At 35.7% G+C, this 14,570-nt stretch overlaps 2 protein-coding genes across 4 annotated transcripts in view; one reads left to right on the top strand and one right to left on the bottom strand.

Annotated features, from left to right (window-relative positions):
* Positions 1 to 3,384: 3,384 nt before the first annotated feature.
* Positions 3,385 to 8,426, top strand: cd40lg (CD40 ligand). Of its 2 annotated transcripts, none has more exons than XM_051650243.1 (5): positions 3,385 to 3,828; positions 5,430 to 5,477; positions 5,711 to 5,732; positions 6,080 to 6,157; positions 6,352 to 8,426. In XM_051650243.1, exons 1-5 carry the CDS (start codon positions 3,652 to 3,654, stop codon positions 6,735 to 6,737), a joined length of 711 nt encoding a protein of 236 aa, XP_051506203.1. In that variant the 5' UTR covers positions 3,385 to 3,651; the 3' UTR covers positions 6,738 to 8,426. The 2 variants fall into 2 exon arrangements, with proteins under 2 accessions (XP_051506203.1, XP_051506202.1); XM_051650242.1 differs by having other exon boundaries at positions 3,392 to 3,828; positions 5,427 to 5,477; positions 6,352 to 8,422.
* A 1,019-nt stretch (positions 8,427 to 9,445) lies between these two features.
* Positions 9,446 to 14,570, bottom strand: part of arhgef6 (Rac/Cdc42 guanine nucleotide exchange factor (GEF) 6) — a 39,095-nt gene continuing 33,970 nt past the window's right edge. The window contains exon 22 of one of the 2 annotated variants that reach the window (XM_051650221.1): positions 9,446 to 14,510. In XM_051650221.1, coding sequence (XP_051506181.1) covers positions 14,388 to 14,510 — 123 coding nt within the window. In that variant the 3' untranslated portion in view covers positions 9,446 to 14,387. The remainder of the gene's footprint in view (positions 14,511 to 14,570) is intronic. The other variant, XM_051650223.1, reaches the window with a different exon arrangement.

Genomic DNA, 14,570 nt, shown 5'->3' on the forward strand with positions numbered 1-14,570 from the left:
ACTAAGGAAATGATCACATATAAATGCACATTTAACCATCCCCCCCACCCACCCACACACAAACACTCTCTCTCTCTCTCTCTCTCTCTCTCACACACACACACACACAAACACACACACACACACACACTGATTCAGGTAGAAAACACATGGTAGGAACTATAATGCAGCTCTTTCTGTAAATAAAGTTCAAACAAAAGTATGGTCACCAGGTTTTCAGCTGTGTCATTTCATGGATCCTGTGGGTGAAGATAATTTGTGGAACACATATTTGTAATGATACTGATGACTTCGGAAAATCTGAACCCTGACAGAGGGACTGAATAATGGTGAAGAGGGGGTGGAACTGAGGTTAGATGCTGCAGTTCATATGAAACGTGTTGTGTTGTTTCCTTTGCCAAAAGTTTAGCTGTACTAGATAATCAGCAGTTTCTGATGTAAAGATCACAGGCAACACCAAACTTTTAGGTGATAGACATTTCTTTTTTTAAGTCATACAAGGATGATTTATGAACAGTTTATTCCCTGAAAGCATCACATCATAGTTAGCTAATATACTGTCAATAGATAATTACTGACAGTATTGTTGATGCATGGTTGTACATATAATATTTATAGGCAGGTAAAAAGAATATGCTTTTAAGACCCCCCATTACCCCCTCACAAAAATGCTAAATTGCACTTAGATGCGCCCTTTAAACATATAAGGAAGATCAAATGTGATTATGAGACTATGTACCACAGACCACCAGTTTGTGGTTAAAATGAGGTCAGAGATTGGAAGCATGCAGTAAATCATGGATCGGCAAACTTTTTGACATGGAGTGCCATTTTTTAATATCCTGGTCAATAGCTGTGTAATATGTCATAAATATTTCTTATATTATGTCATACATTTTTCAAAATCACGCAGAGCTCGGTAATGTAAACCTGAAGGATTAATAGTGGTGTTCTCCTTATTACATGACGTGTTGTTCTGAAAGCAAAAAGAAACAAATGAAACATGGAATGTAGGCTGTCATCAGCTCAGCCTGACCAAAGCAAAGCAGGCGCGTTTACTCATGTGATTAACCAAAAGAGAAGCGCTGCCGGCTCGTGATGTGCGAATGGCTTGCACGCGCAGCGCAAGTCTCATCACACTTTAACAGTGTTTAGCCTCCCATTCAGCTGATGAAAACACACTGCGTAATCATGAGGAAGGATTACATCAAGATATAGATTGGAATGCAGGTGCAGAATTTATATAAAAAAATTGTCTATTCCTCTCTCCCCGTTGATGGCGTGCCAGTGATTACCCCTCCGCGTGCCAGTGCTGCCACGCGTGCCATAGGTTGCCAACCCCTGCGGTGGCAAATGTGGCAAACTAGCAACATATTGACCTTAAAGAAATGGGTAGAGCACATAAATAACAAGTTTAATTTGTGTTTGTCATGTGTTTTTTCTCACAGCTGTGCAGATTTTTTGTTTCCTGTTGTTTATACCGCCTCTTCACTGTGGTCAGATTTTTTTAAAAGGGTGTTGTTGTTATATATATACGTTTGCTCATGGCTGAATTTATATATATATATATATATATATATATATATATACTGGTGGCCATAAGTTTGGAATAATGTACAGATTTTGCTCTTATGGAAAGAAATTGGTACTTTTATTCACCAATGTGGCATTCGTGAAATTACTATTACAATTTGAAAAAAAATTTCAGAACTTCTTAAACTACTTCAAAGAGTTCTCATCAAAAAATCCTCCATATGCAGCAATGACAGCTTTGCAGATCCTTGGCATTCCAGCTGTCAGTTTGTCCAGATACTCAGGTGACATTTCACTCCACGCTTCCTGTAGCACTTGCCATAGATGTGGCGGTCTTGTCGGGCAATTCTCACGCACCTTACAGTCTAGCTGATACCACAAAATCTCAATGGGGTTAAGATCCATAACACTCTTTTCCAATTATCTGTTGTCCAATGTCTGTGTTTCTTTGTCCATGCTAACCTTTTCTTTTTGTTTTTCTGTTTCAAAAGTGGCTTTTTCTTTGCAATTCTTCTCTTTACAGTTGTACATGAAACTGGTGTTGAGTGGGTAGAATTCAATGAAGCTGTCAGCTGAGGACATGTGAGGCGTCTATTTCTCAAACTAGAGACTCTGATGTACTTATCCTGTTGTTTAGTTGTACATCTGGCCTTCCACATCACTTTCTGTCCTTGTTAGAGCCAGTTGTCCTTTGACTTTGAAGACTGTAGTGTACACCTTTGTATGAAAACTTCAAGCATTGTATAGCCTTCATTCCTCATTACAATGATTGACTTACGAGTTTCTAGAGAAAGCTGTTTCTTTTTTGCCATTTTTGACCTAATTTTGACCTTAAGACATGCCAGTCTATTGCATACTGTGGCAACTCAAAAACAAACACAAAGACGATGTTAAGCTTCATTTAACGACCCAGATAGCTTTCAGCTGTGTTCGATATAATGGCAAGTGATTTTCTGGTACCAAATTAGCAATTTAGCATGATTACTTGTGTTGGCCTGATGGCTGCTGGAAATGGGGCCTGTCTAGATTTGATCAAAAATGACTTTTTTCAAATAGTGATGGTGCTGTTTACATCAGTAATGTCCTGACTATACTTTGTGATCAGTTGAATGCCACTTTGGTGAATTAAAGTACCAATTTCCTTCCGAAACAGCTACATTTACATTACATTTACGCATTTGGCAGACGCTTTTATCCAAAGCGACTTACAGTGCCCTTATTACAGGGACAATCCCCCTGGAGCAACCTGGAGTTAAGTGCCTTGCTTAAGGACACAATGGTGGTGGCTGTGGGGATCAAACTATCAACCTTCTGATTTCCAGTTCAGTGCTTTATTCCACTATACCACCACCACTAAATCTGTACATTATTCCAAACTTTTGGCCACCAGTGTATATACACATAAATCTTCATTACAGTAAGTCACTTTCAATGGAAGTAAATGAGGCCTGTCCATAAACATTAAAATACACACAATTTCAAAAGCAGAGTCAGAAGATGAAAACATGATACATGTAAACATGATTTTAGTGTGATAAAATCTCTGTTATTCATGACTTTAGTGTGATAAAATCGCTTACAGGTTTTATGGTGTTGCATCGTCATGGCAACTAAGTTGTAAAATTGCAAATAACTTTACACAGAAAAGGTAATCAACCGATTTTATGACACTAAAATCATGTTATATAATGTTTATGTCTTGTAGCTTGATATTTTGTGGTAATCAGCATTATGCCACAAATGCTGTCAGTTGAGCTTAACTTAAGCATTTGTTTACAGATGTCACTTGGTTTGATATTTGGTTGTCTAATGCAATAAATTTCATACAAGTTTCCTTTTTGAGGCCTCTGTAAATTAATTGTTAGATTTCCCCCATGCTCAAATCTGGCCTGCAGAGGAAATACAGTTAATTTTGTATTGTTTGTTTTTGAATCTGCTGAGACAATAAACTTTGTGCAAAAGAAATGTGTTAAAAATGAGTGGCCATGTGAAAAGGTGACATCTTTCAGGAAGTTGCTTTCAAATGAGCTACATTGCTGGTACGAGCAGCTCTTCAGAACTGCATGGGTGTCTCTGGAGTGCACATCTCTTCTCTTATCAACTTATCTTCTCTTCACCATGATAAACACCTTTCACACTGCTTACAATCCCCCACCAGTGCCTCCTCGGGCAGGATACAGCAGACCCCAGCCGCCAGGCAACACACCTTTAGTCAAGTTTTTGTCTGTGATGCTACTGCTTTTAATTATACTGACCTTCGGAGGATTCCTCTACCTGTTCCAGAAACTAAACGTGGTATGAAGTGTTCTTTTCTTGGTGGATCTTGGTTTTTACATTATTTATTTACAAGGCTCAATTAAAAAGGCCTGATTAAATGTCAGTTAGGGTTAGGTGCTTATAATTTTATAATCATTTAATATTTATAATCATTTTATAGACATCTTGAATATGCTCTTAACTTTTTCCAAAGTATTTTTGTTGCTAGGCAATGATTGATAATAGGTGTTATTGTAGAAGTATCCACATCAGGTTTATTACTTGAAATTTGAGATGATTTAGCTCCATTGTGGAGGTGTAAAACGTGTGTCTGGGTCAGGTTTACAAGTATATTTAAGAATGTGTAGCTAATCACCTCAGAAATGTCAGAAAACATTTTTAAAATTATCAGAATTTTTAAAACATTTACTTACAACAAAATGAAACGCTCATTGATATGCAGGGTAAATCCAAAAGCTCCAAAGCTAAATTTGGTATATGTGAAATCATGACAAAACTATAGAGATTAAATCCGCACTATTTTCATTCTGAATTAACAGATATAATTAATTTTAAACTGTAACAACTGACATGAAAGTCTGAGAGGCCTATTCTTGATTGTCTATTTCCTGGTTTGTGTGGTTTGATGAGTAAGGAAGCACACTGAGCATCAAAGAAACAATGCCGACAAAAACCTCTATGACAAGAGGAAGCTAAAAAAACAAATTACACAACAAATTATACAATCACACTATATGGGTTACAGGCTTGTGAAGTAACTCAGTAACAATTCTCTTGTTTATCACATGGTGAGCATTACTAATAAAAGTATAATTCAAATCAACACAAAACCCAGTTAAGAATGTGTGCCCTTATGCTAATAATAAAATACAAAATCTCCTCATGTATGGGTTAAGCAAAGAAAACTATTTTAAAAGCTAATCTCTTAGCAACATTCAGATACATCTCATTACCTTGACTTTGCAGTCCAATTGATCTCTTGGCAAGAATGCAACATCATAGATTATGTATTTCTGTGAATAAAGCAAACATAATAATACTATAAGCAGTGTTGGGTGTAATCCAATTACAGAGTAATTAGTTAATGTAATCTAATTACTCTTTAGTCAAAAAAAGTAGTGTAATGATTTGCATTTTAAATTCTTGTAATCAGATTACAGTTACTGACTTTCAATTAATTTAATTATTTTTAAGTACATTTAGGATATTTCTAATATATTATTTATGTAGAATACATAAATTATGGTCCCTTAACGAGTCATTGTGTAGGAGAAATGTGAGGTGCTTTGTGTATGACTTGTGTGTAACAATGAACAAGGAAGAACTATAGACATTATTTTGAATTTGCTGAGTGGAAATGTATTTTCAAAAGTAACTTAAAAGTAAAATAATTAGTAATGTGGTTAATTTTTCAATGAAGTAATTAGTAAAGTAATCTGATTACAATTGTAGAGACATAATTAGTAATCTGTAGTGGATTAATATTTTTTAAGTAATTTACCCAACACTGTAAGTGTTGGTTCACTGTACTCAAAAACATGGAAGCATTACATACTGTATGTATCACAAAGCAGTCAACTTGTAATATTCATAAGTGGCCTTTTCTTTATCATCAGCAGCATCAGGAGAAATACAATGAAGACATGGCGATCCTACAAAGACTACAGGTATGTGAAAAGGGCAATGTGTGGGAGGACGCAATGAAAGACTGTAATAAACTGACTGGCAAATATAAGGCTGTCATAGCAAAGGTAAAATTGTAAGGCATATTGTCCCATCATGACATGATGTGCTTGTAAAAGGCAAATTAACTTTTGCTCATTTTTGGATACTTCTAGATCTACATCTAAATAAATGAATACTTTCTGTGTCATTAATCTACTTTTTCTTTATTCTAAAGGGTTCAGAAGCAACTGAAAAAGGTACATATTTCCATGCTGACAACCTTACATACAGAACACACTTTATTACTGCATATTGCACATTGTGAATTTTTAACATTCAGCACTATACTTTGTACATTTTTAAATATTACATTTGATTCCTTTATTCTGTTGATATTTGTAACCATTAAAGCCATTTAAGACCATTTAAGATGGTTTTCTGTACTACCATATGTTGGAACCTGCACCAGAAGAAATTCGTAGTATAACTAAAGGCTACTTGGTGAATAAAAAGATCTACTTCAATAATTTGCAGATCTGATTTAGATGTGTATTTTATTGTAAGTTTTTGATGAACTTACTGTTGTAGTGTTGCTCCCCTGCAGTGGCTAGGTTAACTGGAGCGGCATCTTTCAAAGGACCAGCAGCACACATGATTCTTCAGAATGAACATACAGCTAAATGTAAGACCAATCAGTACATTTACAATACTGAAAGAGACTGTAAAATCTTTGCCAAGACATCCATTGTATTATGTAACTCTTGAGTAAACATAACGAGTAAACATAATGCATAATGCATAAGTACATCAAGTTATGTAATTTGGTTCATGTCATACCATTGGGAGGTGACAGTTAAAATGTCCTTGTTTTAACAGCCACAGGTGAGAGATTATCAAATAAACTTCACTGGGACCTAGACCACTCATTCCTACAGGATGTCCGGCTCAGCAGTACAAGGGATACGTTGACCATTCAATACCCCGGAATCTATTTCATCTATTCTCAAGTTACCTTCTCCAAACACTCTGACAGTGCATTAAAACAAGCTATAAAGAGCAAAGTACCTCAGGAAAGAAAAAAGGAAGACAAGGAGATACTCAGGTCTTTTTGCAGCTTGAACACAAACAATTCACATTTGTGTACTGCCTCACTGTCAGGGGTGTTTCGGCTAAAGAAAGACCAACAGCTCTATGTTACAGTAACAAACACATCATTGGTGAATAGAGACTCCTGCAGCTTTGGATTATTCAAATTACAGTAATGAACACTCTGGAATTGAACTGGTCAAGAGATGGATGATATGAGACTTTCAGGGGATTGACTGGATCAAAGAGGCACTATAATTTAACATGGATAATTATTACTCAGTGTTATAAAGACATGAACCTGAGATCATTTCCAGTGAAAACCTCTTCTCAATGATACCATCACACCACAATCCAAATTCAGAACAAGCTAGGAAATCTTGAAAATCTTACAGGAATTGGGGACAATATTTCAGCTGTATTATTCATTGCAAATTATACCCTGATGAATACCAGGAATGTTTTACAACCATGAATGCTAGAGTTTGTTGTCAATTATTTATTGCTTCTTTAATATTCCTTCTCATCGTTTGCTCTTCTTATCTTTTCTGATTTTCTTTTTAATAACAATATTAATAATAAAGTATTGACCATATTTATTCAGGTATACCCCAGACAAAATTATTGACTTTTGATTTTTACTTTTAGTACTTGTTTTAAACTCCAGTCCTCTGAACATACTAATCTATGCACTGTACTCAATTAAATAGCTACATTTGAGATTTTAAGTATCAGTTACTTCCCAAAGTTCTTGTATTATAAACTTTGATTACAAACTGTAATCTGTCCCTGCAAAAAAGAGATGACAACGCATAGGGTACAACTGGGCTAAAGGCACACCTAAAGGAAAATTGGCTTTTTTTCTGGTCACAATGTGTATCAAGATTGAAATAATAAGTTTGTTTTTATTGAATATGGATGGATCAGCATAATTTGTGTGAAAAGAAATAACGGAAGGTTGTTTTGATTATTTTTTTTATTTGTAAGGTGGCGAGGGAGCCTTTTACCCCAAGTAAAAGGCCCCCAGGGGGGTTAAAGTGGTATCTTGTAAATATTGGGACAGTAGTTATAGGGCAAAATTTGTCAACTTAGGCAAATACTTTTGAGACAGTAAGATGCTTTTTTGAGCAACATATTAAGATAATGCTTATTCAAAATAGCAACTTCAGAAAAAGGGCACAAATTCCTTTTAATTTCAAACATATTTATCATTTCTTAACATCTCAAATATTCTTTAAACAAATGAATCTCCATTGTGACTGGATCAGACAATGTGTCTGTGAGGAGGAGGTGGGCGTGATGATGCACGCCTGGCGCGGAGTTGTCTATTCAGCGGGTGAGAGATACGGAGGGGCCCGGACAGCCGCACGTGTTGTGATGCAAAGCACTTTTATGTTATGTTTGAGTTGTTCTGTCATTAAAGTTTACGCTGCTGTTCAGCCGGTTCACGCCTCCTCCTTGCCCATGCTGTGAAACTCGTTACAGTGACTTTGAATTTTTTTTCATAAAAAATCTATTTCCTTTGTTAAGAAAAATATGGGGGCCTTTAGCACCTGCAACAGAGGGGCTTTCTACCACAAATACTACTCTTTCAATTACTGGACAGTTATTGAAAAACTTTTTATTAAATCACATTGAACATAACGGAAAATATTAAGTACTTTAAATAAATGTGATAATTTCACGGATTCCAATTAGCTACATACATTTGCAAAATGTTTAATTTGATTAATTATTAGATCAAATTACCTCAAAATCAAACTTTAGACATTGCACACAATGATCTCAGGAGTCATGCGTATTTTGCAGTGTAAAGTGACAAACAGGTTTTTGAGAAAGTGATGTTGTAGTTTTTTGTTGCTGTTTAGTGTTTTGGGAGAAAATAAAATCAAAAATGCCTTATACCCTGGAGGGCCTTTAGCCCCATTGTACCCTAATATAAAACCCTGGTTTTTGGTGAACAATTTCTATACATAACACAAAATAGTTTTTACAATTACCATTTTTTGTTAGTTACTATTTTTTTTTATTTTTTTTTTTAGTTAAAACAGAAATGTTCTCCATCTATCTCTGTATTGGTAGGACTGTGAAATTATATTAAATTAGTTTAGGCTATATAAAAACTACATTTGTGGATTTCACTATTTGTAATTAAAAGACTATTCCTTTATATATTTATATAGGGAAAAAATGACAACAAAGAATGTTAATACAACAAGTACAGATTTTTATAGTAAATATTCTAAATATGCAGTATAAATTTGAAAGCCAAAAAAGCGCTACTAATTCCACTACCACACGATTCCCACAAAGTCCCCTGTTCAGCTTTCTAATATAATGACTACCCCCACTGTTTCCAACTAGTCATGAGTTGTATTAAGTGTAATACAATCTATGTCTACGGGTTGAGAGAAATCCTAATCTTAGAGTTTGGAAACTAATATGTAGGACGAAATGGAAAAGAAAGAAGTGCTAGCCTACCAGTTCTGTTTTAACTTTGATAACAATTTGATATTTGTAATCATTAAATCACCAACTACTGTTGTGCCTATTTTATAACACTCCATCATCCTGCATGGAAACAGTGAGTTTTAAGTAACAAACGTGCGCTCATTTCAGAGCCATGTTTGTGCCTCCACTTACAGGAAGTTCTCAGCCTGCTACACTCACCCCAGCCTGCAGTTTGATCATTGTACAATTACACCCCCCCCCCCCCCCAAAAAAAAGAAAAACACTGTCACAAAGCACCAGATTTCTTTTGCACTACGCACGCAGACCTCAGCATGACAAAGTGTTGGGTGGAATTTCCTGGGTAACAAAGACTTCAGTGGAAGTAATTTTACATATCACTATACAACAAAAAACACACATATATACAAACAGCTAATTATGGTGTTACTTTTATTAAAAGAATTCTGTATTGAAATGTGGGCAAAATAAGAACACAAGCACTTGAAAAAGAAACAAATATATAAGCATTCACATTGCATAGATTAGCTCTGCACAAAAATACAATGTGTGGTCTGCAGACACGGGCACTTTAAAAAAGCAAATTACATGGACATTCTCCTGAAAGTGCTATAGATATCAGGTAGTATTTCTATTCCTGACACATTCATGACATTAGAAGGTGAACTTGAAGCTCCTTTCGTTTAGACTAGTAGGCACGTCTACCGAATTGCATGTCTCCATATGGTATTGCATAATTGCAAAATACAAGCTACTGATCACTTTAATCTATTGCATTCCACATAATACACACACGAACAGAAAGACCATCTGAAGTAGTATACTGTTATACTCAAACCACTGCAGATGCCAGACATTTAGACCATTTCCATAATAATAACAATACAATCTATTGAAGTTAACATTTGAAAATAATATTTAAGGTTATGTGAAACACATGGCATGCAAGGTTAATTGTTGAAAACAATTCTGCAACAAACACAAACATAAATTTACACACAACAGTACCACAGTAACAGCATTATACTGTGCACCTCAGAGCACATCTTATTGCCTAAATTGAAGCATTTATTACACAGTATACTCTTTCCAAGAGAGTAACTTGCTCTTAATGAATGCACAGCAATTGTAACAACAAACCAGTCTTCTATTGCATTGAATAGCTATTGCTTCAAATCCAGCAATGCTCCAAAGGTGACCACTGACAGCTTTTTAAACTCCACAAAGCTTTTCTCTTATTTATGGCTCACTGTATGCATTTCTCCTCTGCATAAAATTGTGGTTGTCCCTCAGATTCACAAAGATAGATAGAATTAGTCATGTACATGTCACACTGGTAATGATTAGCTGAAAGTTTTTAGCTCTTTAGACAAGGTATAATTTGTGAAATCAGCCATGTAATTACTCATCCACTCAATGTGAACCGTTACAGTAAATCTGGCAAGTATTCCCCCCAAAAAAAAAGCATGCCGCACATGACTATGCCAGAGTAAGAATGAGTAGGTAAAAAACACATTGTGTGATACCTCCAGTTGCAATTGCTGACAGGGAGCATTTTGCTGGAATATATATATATATATATATATATATATATATATATATATATATATATATATATATATATATATATACACACACACACACACACAGTTGAAGTCAGAAGTTTACATACACTTAGTTTGAAGTCATTAAAACTCATTTTTTAACCACTCCACAGATTTCATATTAGCAAACTATAGTTTTGGCAAGTCGCTTAGGACATCTACTTTGTGCATGACACAAGTAATTTTTCCAGCAATTGTTTACAGACAGATTGTTTCACTTTTAATTGACTATATCACAATTCCAGTGGGTAAGAAATTTACATTCACTAAGTTAACTGTGCCTTTAAGCAGCTTGGAATATTCCAGAAAATGATGTCAAGCCTTTAGGCAATTAGCCAATTAGCTTCTGATAGGCTAATTGGTTAATTGGAGTCAATTGGAGGTGTATCTGTGGATGTATTTTAAGGCCTACCTTCAAACTCAGTGCCTCTTTACTTGACATCATGGGAAAATCAAAAGAAATCAGCCAAGACCTCAGAAAAAAATTTGTGGACCTCCACAAGTCTGGTTCATCCTTGGGAGCAATTTCCAAATGCCTGAAGGTACCACATTCATCTGTACAAACAATAGTTCGCAAGTATAAACACTATGGGACCACGCAGCCATCATACCGCTCAGGAAGGAGATGCATTCTGTCTCCTAGAGATGAACGTAGTTTGGTGTGAAAAGTGCAAATCAATCCCAGAACAACAGCAAAGGACCTTGTGAAGATGCTGGAGGAAACAGGTAGACATGTATCTATATCCACAGTAAAACGAGTCCTATATCGACATAACCTGAAATGCTGCTCAGCAAGCAAGAAGCCACTGCTCCAAAACCAGCATAAAAAAGCCAGACTACAGTTTGCAAGTACACATGGGGACAAAGATCTTACATTTTGGAGAAATTTACGCTGGTCTGATGAAACAAAAATGTAACCTTTTGGTCATAATGGCCATCGTTATGTTTATAGGAAAAAGGGTGACGCTTGCAAGCTGAAGAACACCATCCCAACCGTGAAGCATGGGGGTGGAAGCATCATGTTGTGGGGGTGCTTTGCTGAAGGAGGTACTGGTGCACTTCACAAAATAGATGGCATCATGAGGAAGGAAATTTATGTGGATATATTGAAGCAACATCTCAAGACATCAGCCAGGAAGTTAAAGCTCAGTCGCAAATGGGTCTTCCAAATGGACAATGACCCCAAGCATACCTCCAAAGTTGTGGCAAAATGGCTTAAGGACAACAAAGTCAAGGTATTGGAGTGGCCATCACAAAGCCCTGACCTCAATCTGATAGAAAATTTGTGGGCAGAACTGAAAATGCGTGTGCGAGCAAGAAGGCCTACAAACCTGACTCAGTTACACCATTTCTGTCTTGAGGAATGGGCCAAAATTCCAGCAACTTATTGTGAGCAGCTTGTGGGAGGCTACCCAAAATGTTTGACCCAAGTTAAACAAGTTAAAGGCAATGCAAACAAATACTAACAAAGTGTATGTAAACTTCTTACCCACTGGGAATGTAATGAAATAAATAATTCTCTCTACTATTATCCTGACATTTCACATTCTTAAAATAAAGTAGTGATCCTAACTGACCTAAGGCAGGGAATTAAATGTCAAGACTTGTGAAACACTGAGTTTAAATGTATTTGGCTAAGGTGTATGTAAACTTCTGACTTCAACTGTGTGTGTGTGTGTGTGTGTTTATATATATATATATATATATATATATAAAAATGGGTTAAAACACCATTTGTTTTTCATTCTAGTACGAGGCACCATGGTATCGCAAGTGGGGGGACAAATATCAGTTCCTGAAGTACTGTATGTTTCCAAGTACACTCAGTCAAGTCCTAAAAGGGCCCGTAGTACCAAATCTGCAGGAATCAAATATACTGGAATTTTTTTTATTATTAGTAGTACTTTTGGTTAAAGACACATACGTAATGGTTTCAACTTCAAATAAATGTTTTCTTTTATTTCTAGTCATCAAAAAAATTTGGTTTTAATATGGTTCTTATTGCCATTATATCTATGATATATACATATTTATATGGTATACAAGTATATATATACTACCGGTCAAAGGTTTTGAAACACTTACTCATTCTTTATTATAATTATTTTTTCACATTTTAGAATAATAGTAAAGTCATCAAAACTATGGAATAACATAAATGGAACTATGGGAATTATGTTGTGACTAAACAAAATCCAAAATAAATCAAAACTGTGTTATATTTTAGCATCTTCAAAGTAGTCACCCTTTGCCTAGAATTTGCAGAAATGTACTCTTGACATTTTCTCAACCAACTTCTTGAGGTATCACCCTGGGATGCTTTTTAAACAGTATTAAAGGAGTTCCCATCTATGCTGGGCACTTATTGGCTGCTTTTTTTTATTATTTGGTCCAAGTCATCAATTTCAAAAAGTTTTTATTTTTTAATTAAATTTTAGTTTTATAATGAAATAAATTAATATGGTGGCACAATTATATTTTTGTCTATCAAACATTTAAGCATACACCTTCAGATCAAAAGATTTTTAAGATCATGAGAAACATTTCAGTCAAGTGTTTCAAAACTTTTGACCGGTAGTGTGTATATATATATATATATATATATACATACTTTATTTTATATATTATTAGTATGGTATTCGTAACTTGCGACAATATTTCAGACAACTATATCCCTGATAGCTCTAGACTTTTATGACAATGATTATCAGAAGCATGATTATGACATATGATGGCCGTTTTAGTAATACTGTACACCCAATGCTGATGTGAGTGACTGTCTGGACAACACACAATTTAAAAGCACTATTTCAACCTACATTTACAGGCATTTTTCAAAAGCTTCAAACTAAAAAGAGATCAAAATAAAAAATGAAACTAATTTCAAGATGGCAAGAAGGGCATCTCATGTCTATCACTTGCAAACCAAAAATTTCAGAGTCCAACTTTTGCATTCATGATCTAAAAGCTTCCTCAAGCAACATCGTTTTCACATTTTAAAAGTACAATTAGGACAATACTTGTGGTCAGTCAGGGGAGGCCTGAAATGCACCTGCATGCAAAATAACAACAAAAAAATAGCTATGATACCTCAAAAGTAAAATATTTTCACTCCAAAACCATCAACAGAATATGTTTCATGTGTGCATCAGCGTATTGAGTAGGAATTCTGTTGCGCATTGGCTGAGCAAATGTCCAAGAAAGATCAAGTCCATGACTGAGACCAGTACCAGTCGAAAAGTGAGGCAGATATTTGTTCAGTTAAAAAGAAGGTTCCACCATCCTTTCTGGTTTTTTTCTTCTGTCCGGATTTTACCGGACTGGATTATCTTGGAGTGCTTGATTGGGGCCAATGGCCAGTTAACCGCCAGGGGGAACAAAACTGTCCAGGACTCCATCAGTTACCTGAGGTGTTCCAAACCACCAACATCAATTTGTAATAAGGAGTTCACATAGTCTTCCTCAGCTGTTTTGTTCTCAGAATGTCATATCTACTTTCGTACAGAGCAAATCAAAGGAGCTTGAAGCAAACCGCACCATGATATGCTTGCGCATGGTGAGAATTTAAATTTCCTAGCAAAGGGCCAATAATCATAAAGTTGATAATGGTGACATGGTGACTTTCCAAAAGCAACGTTCAGTGTATAATGCGGTGGAAAAAAACACGCTTGCGAGGACACACAGACACAGAAATACGTACACGATAAACACAAGCATGGCAAATGGGGGATCAAAGAAAGTCCAGAGTGTTCTTCAATGGACTCCTTCTTCCCAGGAACAGTCATTCTTTTGCTTAGCCAACTTCCTGACCACACGTTCCAGCTCTTTACGAGACTTCTGCTCCTCTTCCAGACACTGCTTCATCCATCTATTCTCCTACATTCACAAACACAAACCATCAGAAAAACATCAGTTACAGTCTAGGCCAATTCAAAT

This window comes from Myxocyprinus asiaticus, chromosome 22 (assembly GCF_019703515.2).
Source record: "Myxocyprinus asiaticus isolate MX2 ecotype Aquarium Trade chromosome 22, UBuf_Myxa_2, whole genome shotgun sequence".
Classification (NCBI taxonomy): domain Eukaryota; kingdom Metazoa; phylum Chordata; class Actinopteri; order Cypriniformes; family Catostomidae; genus Myxocyprinus; species Myxocyprinus asiaticus.

What these genes read in the sequence shown, in the direction of transcription:
- cd40lg (XM_051650242.1), top strand. Translation starts at nt 3,652, where the DNA reads ATGATAAACACCTTTCACACTGCTTACAATCCCCCACCAGTGCCTCCT. An exon ending in TGTTCCAGAAACTAAACGTG is followed by an intron (nt 3,829 to 5,426) that starts GTATGAAGTGTT and finishes CTTTATCATCAG; the next exon opens with CAGCATCAGGAGAAATACAA. An exon ending in GAATGAACATACAGCTAAAT is followed by an intron (nt 6,158 to 6,351) that starts GTAAGACCAATC and finishes TTGTTTTAACAG; the next exon opens with CCACAGGTGAGAGATTATCA.